This window comes from Mytilus californianus, unplaced genomic scaffold (genome assembly GCF_021869535.1).
Source record: "Mytilus californianus isolate M0D057914Y unplaced genomic scaffold, xbMytCali1.0.p SCAF_1, whole genome shotgun sequence".
Taxonomy (NCBI): Eukaryota; Metazoa; Mollusca; class Bivalvia; order Mytilida; family Mytilidae; genus Mytilus; species Mytilus californianus.
In genome coordinates, this window is record NW_026262581.1 from 32,163,977 (window position 1) to 32,176,810 (window position 12,834).

The window sequence follows — 12,834 nt, forward strand, 5'->3', positions numbered from 1 at the left end:
CGTTTTTTACTCACAACTAACAATTAGTATAAATTGTATGTTTAAGGGAATCAATGTAATGAAAAAACATCTATATCATTTAAACTCATGTAAATTCACATAATGCAAGAGATGATCACAACTTTGATAAGTAAAATAATTGTTCTTCACATATTCTGTCTTGTAAAAGAAACATTTTTTTTCTGTCTTTTAGAATGAACAGAAAAGTGTGGTAATCGAAATCAAAATAAACTTACTCAAAGAACAGTCTCATATTTCCAAGCAAAGAAATCGACAAAACCGAAGAGAAATGAGCCCTGAAAGTATAAAATGAAAACTAGTTTAATATCCTTTATGGTCGACTTCAATTAAATCATTATCAAAAAAATATACAAATTGCATTACGTCAAAAAAAGTGGATAAGTAGTTAAGCTTTTCATGATACTCTAATAGAAAATTGAGTTTGCATTTTCATTACGCCAAGACAAAAAGAAAAAAGCAAATGAACCCTGTGTGTACTATCTACTGGAATTGTGATTAAACTACATATGGGATTCAAAAACACTGGTTGCGTCAGAATATAAGTATGGAATGTCCTAACATGAATAAATTGGTGAATGCACTTGAGGTAGCGATTTGCTGTTTGTACTTAAAAGCAACCCGCTGAAAAACCATCAATTTACCCTAATCTACCTTATTATACAAAACTCAATTTGAAAGTTGAAATTAAATTTATATTACTTTTCTTGCATTGTCAGCATATTCGGCCGATCTAGTGTTTGAACGAGTGACTTCAAGAAAAGCTTATTCGACAACAATATTTCGAATTTTTCCATTGCACTTTTTATTCTGGTTTTCTTGTCATCTGTGGTCTGCAATAAAAAAAAATGTTTTCAGTTTTTGCCAAATCGACCATAATAAAAAGGTGATATGTAAAATAGAGTTAAGAAAATAATTGATTGTCATTCGCCAAGATCGTGTACGCAGGACTAGGCATGTGTCCACATCATCTGGGGTAAAAATTTAAACCTTTTGCAATATGATAGATATAGACTATGATTTCAAATTTACTCAGTACAATATTATTTCTTCAATTACTTTAATTTTGCAAAAGAGAGGTGAAAGATTCAAAAGTGACATTCAAACTAATGAGTAGAAAAAAACTGACAACCCAATGACAAAGATCAAAAAACGATCAAATATTCAAACAACACTATACAAAACACAATATAGAACTTCAGACTGAGCAAAACGACCCCCCCCCCCCCCCCAAAAAAAAACCACAAAAAAACCATAGGGGATCTAACGTATACCGGAAGGGTAAGCAGATCCTACTTCACATGTGAAACACATCTTCATTTTACATTCATTTGTACTTTTATAAAACTATGTCTTTATATGCATATGTTGAAATTTGGGTTTCGGAAAGAATGACTAATTAAAAACAACATTAAATAAAAATGAATTCAACAACTGGTGAAACTATCCATTTATAACTGGAAAAAAATCTAATTATATTAAACGAGTAGAATTTTAGGGAAGCGCGACATAATGCATCTTAGTATTTATATGTATCTATATGTATTTTGTCTGTCCCAGAGAATCTAAACAGTTTTACTGTTAATCTCTGACTATTGGTGTATTTCATCACAACAACAGGTTGAATTGAGAGTGCGTCTAAAAGTTAATAAAAAGAAACCATTCTTTTTCTGTAATAGCTGTACTAATACCCTTTCGAGAATATCATTGTCAGATAAAACATTATTATTTTGTGTTGTTGAATGGCGTAAAATACAGAAAATAGTGAAAATCGTAAAACAGGACACAAGACAAAGTACTACGAAGGTCTCAGGGAAAGCTGGATAAATACACGTGAGTTAGAATACAATCAGCTAGGAAAAAGGGCACGACCGTTGGGATACAATCACCACAATTTAAAGATTGCAATTTTTAAATTTGTGTTAATAAAAAACAGCAGAAAATATGTTACCTCTGAATCATGAAGCAGTGGGTTTGATTTAATGTCTTGGTTCGGAAAGAGGAGATGGAGGACATACGTTTGGTAGTCGCAAAATGGAACTCTTGTTGTAACTAGGTCCGATTTGATGTCTTTAATATTCATCTGAGCATCCGCGAATTCTGCAAAATCAAAATATCGCACGATAATATAATAATTTGAAAATGAGAACCACAATTTTGTGCAAATAATAGGCGACGCAAACGATAGTTTTTTAGTTTCATTGTTAAATTAACACTTCTTTTATAGAAATTCACATGATTGATGGCAAGTTTAGCTAAATAACGTTTGCAAATAACTGATATTTATTTTACTAGTTATCAACGACCACACAATCTCTTAAAATTAAAGGGAAATAAAAAGAAATTCGGATAATCAGTTTTTTGGAATTATTTATACATCCTAGATTTTTAAGTTTTGGGATTTAGAGTTCCCGAAGAAAATCAATTCAGACAAACGAGTCGGACGCATCACTTTTTTCATTTTTATTTGTTCTTGCACGTTGATGTGAATACCTTGGGTTCATTCATGTAAACTCTGTCGAAATTTTTCAATAATAAGTCATACAATTATTCCCTTTAAAGTCAGACGAACGAAGATAAAAATAGGATCATGGTGAATGTCTTAACAAATGTAAAATTTCAATTAAAAAGAAATTCCTTAACAAATACACCCCTCCCTCTCCCCCCAACCGAAAAAAATAATAAACTCCCAAGTACGCACAGGTTCCATGCTGAACAACAGCTATATGTTCATTTCAAGGGATATTATATCAATCAATCAGTTAGTCAAAGATCTGATCGTATTTTCTTTTTGTTTTCCCTAATCAAATAATTTAAAAACTTGTTCTGTGATTAACCTTTACCAAACTTTGTATTGTTTGCAATACTATGGATTATTTACCCAAAGAATATATTACTTTAGGAGTATTTGACAAAAGCTTTTTGTTATGTTGGGTCCTCAACGCTCTCCAACTTTGTACTTTATTTGGATTTTCAACTCTTTGATTCGAGCTTCACTGATGATATAAAAAAGAAGATGTGGTATGATTGCCAATGAGATGATGAGTTTTTTTGTAGAGTACACACACATCTGGAGTACACAATTACAAGCCTGGTATCTTTGATAGCTTTATTTGTATACTTTGTTTCTATTTCTACACACATTGGGAATTTCAAACCATTCCTTCTCATTCGTTTCATATAGAAGTTATACTGAAAGAATTTAAAAAATATATGTGTGAAATGACGACGTAAAAGTTTACATTATTTGTTTTGACTAATGAAGGATATTTGTTAATTAATACCATAAAAACATACAACCTTCTCTACTGGCCTTTCTTATCATTTCTTCTCTTGTCATCAGTTCCATTTTGAATTCTTTCATAACCCTTTTCTTTTTCTTCCTTAAAAAAACTACAGCCGATATACCAATGACAACAGCTGTAACCAATGCCGCAGCTAGAACACCAACTATTATGGCTAATATTTTGACGTCTTCTTGGTATTTTAAGTCACCAATGTATGCTTTGATCCTTCCAACAAACACCTTTTTGTTCAAAACAAGTTAAACAAATGTTGAAAAGAACTTTTGATAATTACTTTATATGCATATCAAACAGAAATCAAATTTGTATTGTCAAAAACATAATTATGTAATGTTATAAAACAACGTTAATGGTATGTTTCAAAACAACGTATTTTATCCCTGCATTACAATAAATTCCTATTATTTTTTTTTCAAAAAGTTATACTTCAAATTCTGCCATATGCCCTCGTAATGCATACATTTTGTATATTAAAAAGAAAAACAAAGGATATGGGGTATCCATCCATGACACCTCAAGAATAAATACACAATAACTTTAAAAATACAGAAGATCATACATATCAAGCACGGGGAAACTTTCTACGGCTAAAAATACAGAGGAGCATACATATCAAGCACGTCTCGTTTCAAATAGCAAATTAATAGAATTAATGAAGTATTCTTACTTGACACTATAACTTAAAAAACTCGCAATAATAAGAAAACATCAGTTCAACATCTCATTTACTTAGAAGTTAAAATGTTTGATTTTCTATAAAAGTTTAATTTTTTACTCAAAATGTCTGTTAGAAAGAACACTTCCCTCTTTACTAATAAATGTGTCTACTTCAAAAACCGTCACCGTGACATTCAAGTTTCTTTCATTAAATATATACAATTGTACTTACAATAACATAAACAGTATTTATATCTGTTTGGTTAGTTCGAGGTACCGATTTTGGTGGCAAACATGTAATTAATTGCATAGTGATTTCAAGATTAATACAACTTCCATCCAAACCGATCTGTATACTGTAATCTTCAGGTTGGGCTCCGTTTAGAATGTTCGCACCCTAAACAGGAAAAAAATTCATTTTATTCATAATAAAGATTTTAAATTAAAAATCTTTTATGGTTAACTGTTTATGAGAGAGAGAGAGAGAGAGAGAGAGAGAGAGAGAGACTGACTGTTACATTAAAATTATCTTCGGTTACTTTAATATTACTGACGTAAAGTGCATGCATGTATGCAAATAAAATTCATTGAAAATGATAGCAACCCAGCTTTACTATAATTGTTTATTTGAAAAAACCTTTCGGACTTTTAGGTTCTCACTGTTCCTCAGCTTAGTACTTTATTTCCCATTTCAACTATTGTGATTCGAGCGTTACTGATGTGTTTTTTGTAGACGACACGCACGTTTGGCGTACACAATTATAAGGCTGGTATCTTGGATAAGTGTATCTTATTGATTTTAATAATGTTTCAATTGTCATAACCAGTTTGGAGACCATCTTTGGAAGTCATAATCATAATTACAATGACCAAATTCTTTTGCCTCTGAGTCATTTGCTGAACGAAATATGTTTCATTCATTTTGCACATCTTTCCATAAACTGAATATATGCGGAATTTTTAGGTTTCTCAAATAATGTTTAATTCCTGACAAACACGTTCTTGACAGTGACCATTGTTACTTTGCTCCATTATCTCACAAATCTTACTACACTTGGCTAGTACATTATTTTGTTTTAATAAATCGGCCAATGACTGTGACTCACCATTCAAATATATTTCAAATTGAACAGAATGATTCAATAATGTATAGTGGCATACATTTGAATGAATAAAACAAAAGTAAAGTATTTATTTTCATAGAAAAGCAATATATTTAAAGATTTACCTTGATTTTAATTTTAGATTCTTTGTCATATTCGTATACGCTTGAAAACTTTTCAAATGTAGGATCGTCTACATATTCTATAGTAACTGGAAGAGTCACACCATCTAATCGAACATAAACTGTTTGGCTGTTATTCTGATTCTTTAATTTTGGTGGAGTTTCACAGACAGCTGAAGTATCTTCTGGTACATCGCAAGGTTTATCCTAATAAATACTATCTATAATCAACTAAATATTGTAAAATTTAATGAGTCACTTCAAAAAAACAAAAATATAAAAAATTCTTTTGACCTGACTAGTCTTAATAGTGTTAACAAAAACATTATGCTAAAGGTTGTATCCTTATTATTTGTCTTAATCACAAAAGAGGGACGAAAGATACCAGAGGGACATTCAAACTCATAGATCGAAAACAAACTGACAACGCCATGGCCAAAAATAAAAAGACAAACAGACAAATAATAGTACAGATGACACAACACAAGTCTAAGCAACACGAACCCCACCAACAACTTGGGGTGATCTCAGGTGCTCCGGAAGGGTAAGCAGATCCTGCTTGCGCACCCGTCGTGTTGCTTATGTTATTACCAATTTCGGTAAATAGTCTAATTCGGTAGGTCACATTCGTGAAAAGGGAAGGGTATTGTAGTTACGACATAAGGTACAAGTTAACTCTTACCTTAAAATAGTTCTTCATGTGTTTGATGTCTGATAATACGAATACTATTATTGTTAGTCAATAATTAAAGTTTTCGGTTTCTCATTTAACTAGACATTTGAACGTTAACATTGGTCACATATCCAGATATCCACGTACTTTTATCTAACATTATTAGATTTTCACGCATAGCTATGAAACATTGCTAGATATGATAAAAAATCGTGCATCGTGTGAAAATTGAAAGCAAGACAGTCCGCTTCGGTTGATTCACGTTATTACTCATTGTATTGAATTCAAACGTTTTGGACTTTGTTCACTCTCTTTTTTTAATTTTAAAGATGAAGTTTTGAAAATTACTTAAAACATAGAATGAGTTACAACAATATTCTAATAAACATTTATTTCTAATAAAGTTAGAAACAGTCGGGAAACTTAAATTGTTTACGTATTTTTGAAAACAGCTTTAAAGTTTTTAAAAAATAATGTTATAAAAGTCACATAATTTTTCTTTTTAAAATTTGTACAACAATTTTCCTGTATTTTCGAGAAATGGTCTGACAATGATTCCATTAACAAGTACAACGATGATGAATTCATTGAAATGTGAGACGTTTTGATCGACAATATATGTTTTGAGTTTGGTGGAATGTTATTTCAGCTGAAAACATTCCAATGGGATCTTTTTGTGAACTACTCCTTACCGACTGGTTTTGCACTCATATACAGAATAAATACATCAATTTAAAAAAAAAGTATCTAGCATAGTTCATGTAGTCCACTTTCAGATATATTGATGATGGTCACTTAATAACCCGAATTTCACCAGATGCTTAGATCTCATGTATCCCAAGAGAATTTGAAATGAAGGATACCACTGAAAGAGAAAGGTCTTCTTCAAATTGAAATCTTATCATCTATATTTACACAGATGGACATACGACTTCAATCTACAATCTATGACTAACGTCATGATTTCATCTTTCAAGTTGTTAACCATTAATCAGCAGTAAAATACCCTCTGTTCGTATGGCGTTAACTTATTTCAGATAATACATTACGCTCGTGTATGTTTACCCTATACGGACTTCATAAACAGGGGTTGTGCCCCTTCAAAAGATTTATGATGAGGAAGAACGACTGAAATAGACAAATCCCAAGTTTTATAATCAACATCACACATTGGGTGTTGTGTCAGTTTTTCAACTCACTAGCGACATGTTTTCGCGGTCTACGATTTTAGATATCAGTATAATTGTCTGTTTTGCAATTTTACTGATTGGGTCCCATTACCGAATATGACATTTATTCTTAATGTTAATTCACATAACGGGTGGTCCATGCATAACAGGAGGCGATAACACTGTCCCACATCCGGTTTAGCACTTTTTTGAGTTTATGTGATTCCCTCAGAGCATTTTACCATGACTTGTCTCTTTCTAATTGATTAACAAGATTTGAACACCGATAAACTACTATTGTCTTAATGAATACATTAAAATAGCAACAGAGAGTTTTGTTGACTGTAACATTGTTCTTGAGTGCTATGATCCCATAAAGGTTACAATTATATTTGGCAAATATATATTTGATGTAACTATGCATACTAATTATACCAAGGTTCTCTGTCAACACTGTTCGATAAACATATTATAGGTCCGAGAATTAGACAATTACCGGCTACAATCAAAACAAAATTATTGTTTTAAAAGAGAAAAACTGATCGAGTGTAGGTATTAAGATATTGATTTATAAGATTTGATTACGACTGCGATGGCCGTGAGCGTGTACACGTTTGGATACAATGATAGATCGGCACATTTTTAATTAAGTTGGTTCAAAAGACCAGTCTTTGATGGGCTTCTTGTTGCTCAATCTTTAGTTTTTTTAACACACAAAAAAAAAATTATGATAAAAAAACACACACACAATAAAATGCAAAACCATAACGGTAGATATATTGGATGAAAATAAATTATGTAAAACAAAGGCCTATTTTTACAGAAATTGACGATAAAACGGTTGAAGAGACAGTGTATGCTTTGCGTCTAGGCTTTATGTCTTATTTAAGTGTTAAAGTGCTTTACCTGCATGCACATTATATGATGAAAACACTCGCCGGTTTGATTCTTTAAAATGACATTCGTTTTCGAGAGTGAAGTGGTTTATAAATACTAAGTTAGAAATCAAGTAAACTTTAATTCACATGGGATCCTCTAAAGTTATCTGTAAATTAGCACAGTGAACTTACATCAGGGAATAATTAGGATGACAGTGGAATATACCGATGCAAATAAATCTATCATAAATTCAAGCACACAATGTCATTTATGGGAACAGAAAGGTCATAAAGAACTACGAAAAATAAAAAGATGATTTTGAGACATAATTAATTAAAATGAATAGTTATTTGTTCGATACAAAGACTGTTTTTTTTTTTTGCTATTGAATCCTTAAAGGTCCTTATATAGATTCGTTACACGGTGGGTAAGGTTGTCCTGCGAGAGAACGTTCTGTGCTGATGATTCGGTCCTGACTCATTAAAAATATGTAAACAAAGACGAAAAATGACGAATTTTGACGTTTTCTCGCATAAAAAATGGAAGGAAACAGTTGAGATGTTTAAATTTTGTTTCTTATGGGTTCATAGGCAAACAATTACAAATGTGACCCTCGAAACTGTTTCAGTAAGCGTAACACAAAATTGCTCATTTTTAGAAAAATCTAGAACTGATAAATAAAACAAAAAAGCTCATGGAGTCCGCTTCCTATACCCAAATCCACACGACAAAATTATTTTGTGAAAAACCTGTGCAATTTATTAAAATTGTACATTTTCTCAGTTTAGACATGTCCTGACTCTGTGCTGGTGGGTCCTGATACGGTGCTGGTGATTTTGGGTAAACAGTTGGTTATATTTGAAACAAACGTTACAGAATCAATAAAATTGGGCAGATCATTGTATTCAATCGGATTTGTGACTCCTTTTTTTACTTTTGTGCATCCATGTGCCTTTTTAATAAGAGTTTTCAAATAATCGTAACTTATATTACATAAAAGGGCAACATCTTCCGTCCAATATCAGATGAGAATGCATCTAATTAGAATAGTTTTATTTAAGATATTAAATGTCCTTGAATTGATGATTCTCTACATAATATGTTAATTAAAACAGTTTTTAAAATGTGCTTAAGGTTACGCGACATGTATATTATAACGACAATAAACGTTTGACTGGTTTATTTCAGTTAAATATACGAGGTTAGATGATCTTACTACTGGTGCCTCTAATTTCTTCCTCAATATATACACTGTCTCCAATACATTTCGACTGGATAAAAAAAAACGACCTAGACTTGCTTTTCATACACGACCGATAAAAACTTACTAGAATGGAACAAGATGTGAACAATTGCAAGTCAAAGTATGACCCTCAACAACGAGCAAAAACCATAACGAATACTAGCTATAAAAATCACGGTAAACGATTAAAAAATGAAGACCTTCGTCCTGGTTTAAAATACAACTTTGAACAAAAAACAAACATGACAGATAGCAAGCATCGACAACCACTGGTTTTGGGCACTCGTGACAGTGCTTAACATGTTTGTTTGCGCTCCACACCCCACCCAACACCTCCTCCTTTCCTCCTTCATTGGTACAGTGGTGCAACAACACAACACTTAGCACACAAAATAATAACATGAAGACACAAATTATTGAACCACGAGTACTCGCATCTACTGAAAGCTAGTTCAACTAATAGATAAACCATGTTCTCTTAGATTAAAATCTCTATCGGTACACATCAAACAAATTTCGCAAAACTTAAGTATACATTTTAATTTTTGTTTTAGCAAAACTTTAAAACTGTGCAGTGAATCTTCTGCTTACAACAGTTATTGTCATAAATATGTATACATCAGACATTATAAAGGCATGTGGAAGATACTAAGTAGTATTTTACAGTTCAATAAAAACTTACTAGAATGGAACAAGAAGTGAACAATTGCAAGTCAAAGTATGACCTTCAACAACGAGCAAAAACCATAACGAATACTAGCTATAAAAATCACGGTAAACGATTAAAAAATGAAGACCTTCGTCCTGGTTTAAAATACAACTTTGAACAAAAAACAAACATGACAGATAGCAAGCATCGACAACCACTGGTTTTGGGCACTCGTGACAGGGCTTAAAATGTTTGTTTGCGCTCCACACCCCACCCAACACCTCCTCCTTTCCTCCTTCATTGGTACAGTGGTGTAACAACACAACACTTAGCACACAAAATAATAACATAAAGACACAAATTATTGAACCACGAGTACTCGCAGCTACTGAAAGCTAGTTCAACTAATAGATAAACCATGTTCTCTTAGATTAAAATCGCAATCGGTACACATCAAACAAATTTCGCAAAACTTAAGTTTACATTTTAATTTTTGTTTTAGCAAAACTTTAAAACTGTGCAGTGAATCTTCTGCTCACAACAGTTATTGTCATAAATATGTATACATCAGACATTATAAAGGCATGTGGAAGATACTAAGTAGTATTTTACAGTTCAATTTATTGATCATAAAGAGATGGAGGTTGCATGGAGGTTAACATAGGATAAGAAGAAATTGATAGTATTTTTGGCGAAAGACTTTAAACCTTCTTTGCATTAAATTCTGAAAGTTTTCTTGTTGCCGTAAATTGTAAGATCCTCAACAAAATATTAATAATTTGTTGGAATGAATAAAGGTTTTATATCAAATTTTCATGGACTTTGATCCACTTTTTAGCGCCCACCCTGACGAGCCATGCGAGCTGTCGGTATCCTGTTTCACCTACCGCCCGTAAACTTTCACATTTCCATCTTTTTACCCAAATCATACGTGACAGGATTATTATCCTAGTAACCGGTGTTACCAATGTAGCGGACATTTTAAGTTAAAAAATTCCACAATACTATATTCATTTTGTGTGTCAATTTGTTTAGACAAAACAAAACTGCAAAAACTTCGAATACAAGAGAGTATTTTTTTTAAATGTCATTATTATCTGTCGATTTCTAGACCTATGCATAGTATTTATTTCAGATGACATGGATTTCAAACCCTGGTGACTCTGCTTCTCTTCATATATTCATATTTATCGTCCTTCCCTACGCCTATATTAGCCTGCTCAGTCGCTCGGTAATTCTCGTATCACGGCTTTGAGACGAGAGCATGCATTATCAGCGACATCACAATGTCTGAGGAGAAGGTATCAGCGACGTCACAATGTGAGAGGAGACTTTATCAAGCTTGCTTTCGTCAAGCGTAAAACTGTCTTAAGGAGGGGAAAACGACCAGTTATAGAACGATAAACAGATAACCGGGTTTTCTTCGTATAGATATCGTAAAATATCTGCCGCTCGACACAATGTGAAGCTTTTTCTCTCGTTCGCTGCGCTCACTCGCCAAACAGTTTCACATTGTGGCTCGCGGTTGATATTTTACGATATCAATGTGTAGAAAACCCAATAATCTACACACATATATAAATAAACAAACTAAAGGCTGCAACTGGTATTTTTGCATTTAAAATGATTCATTGCAACAAAAATATTTGTATTGAATGGAAACTGTGTGGTTAAAAATCTTGTATTGCTGATAAATGTTGCTGGACCAAGTTTTGGCATCTGATCTGAATTTTCTGAAAAGTGCAAGGTAGATAGACATTGGCCTGATGAATATTTTTACTCGGTAAGTTTTGCTCTAACCATGCTAACTGCTTGAACTTTTGCGATATAAACTAAAAACTCGAATATATTTTAACAAACAGTGGTCATGTTTGTTGATGAATATTGTTTTTCCTAGATTCACTCAGGAAAATTCATTTGGTAACATTTGGTCAAGCAATTTCAGAGAAGATTGTTTTTTTAATTACGGACGCCAAGTCAATAGCTCACACGATCCCTTGATACAGAGCGAAACGGGTTGATAACCAGTTGAAATTTAACCAAGTTTTGTATATTTGGATTGTTTAAAACTGTTTTTATGGCTTTTAAAAGTTAAATGTAGGTGTATAATTTAAGATTTTTTGCATCTTATATACTTGTTTATACTCAATTGGTAGTACGAGATATTGTAACTTTTGCACATTTAACAAAACAGCCGATTTCGGTAGGTGCAAATACTTCTGGGTTTTTAAGATGCATAAGCATAAATTCAACTGAAAAAAACATGCACGAAAAGATAAAATATTGATCTTTAAAAGCATTAATTTGCATCTCTGCCCCCGGCAACAGTATTTTTTTTTTTGGGGGGGGGGTCTAAAAATAGGGAATTATCTTATCGTAAAGAGACAGTCGAGTACACATTTTACGTTCAAAGCGTGTTGGAGTTGATTGTTTTTTCCTGAAAACGTATAAAATAAAAATAAAATGTTTGATATATCTGGCTTTAGATTCGATTTTGTCTTTATATTACGGCTACATGTTAATATAATAATACTGAGAATTCACAGTACTTGGGTGAAGTGAAATACCTTTGTAACGAGTCATTACTACAGAGAAGGTGTGTTTGAAACACAAAAATTAAAAGCTTCGTGGCGGTGCTATTACAAATATTTAACTAAAAATGTATTTCTTAGTCTGGTATTTTTTTTTTTCGTTCACTCTTTTTTCACTCATTTTCAATTAAAATTTAGGCATATTTTATTTTCATTCAGGAAATATATTTAAAAATAGAAAATTAGGACACATCGTTCACTTACTCCCCCTTAATTCTTTATCAAAAATCGTTGACAACAGACTTTACTTTTGGATCTTTAAAATGCATAACTTAAAAAAATCTTATTTTTGTGTGTGTTATCTAGGTTATTTAGTCTTCATTTTCTGACAAATTCTAGACTGCCCTTCCATGAAATATTTAATAATTTTTTTGAATGTTTCATTGAACTTTCCAAAATTACCCCTGACAACCGTTTAGACAATA

General features: G+C 32.2%; 1 protein-coding gene across 17 annotated transcripts in view; it reads right to left on the reverse strand.

The window, feature by feature from the left end:
- LOC127718597 (plexin-B1-like) overlaps window positions 1-12,834 on the reverse strand; it is a 338,385-nt gene that overhangs the window by 259,285 nt on the left and 66,266 nt on the right. For all 17 annotated transcript variants that reach the window (XM_052224757.1, XM_052224751.1, XM_052224765.1 and 14 more), the window contains exons 14-19: window positions 5,209-5,412; window positions 4,213-4,377; window positions 3,319-3,544; window positions 1,970-2,118; window positions 721-851; window positions 237-296 (exon numbers count right to left, since the gene is read on the reverse strand). In XM_052224757.1, the coding sequence (XP_052080717.1) occupies window positions 237-296; window positions 721-851; window positions 1,970-2,118; window positions 3,319-3,544; window positions 4,213-4,377; window positions 5,209-5,412 (935 nt within the window). The remainder of the gene's footprint in view (window positions 1-236; window positions 297-720; window positions 852-1,969; window positions 2,119-3,318; window positions 3,545-4,212; window positions 4,378-5,208; window positions 5,413-12,834) is intronic.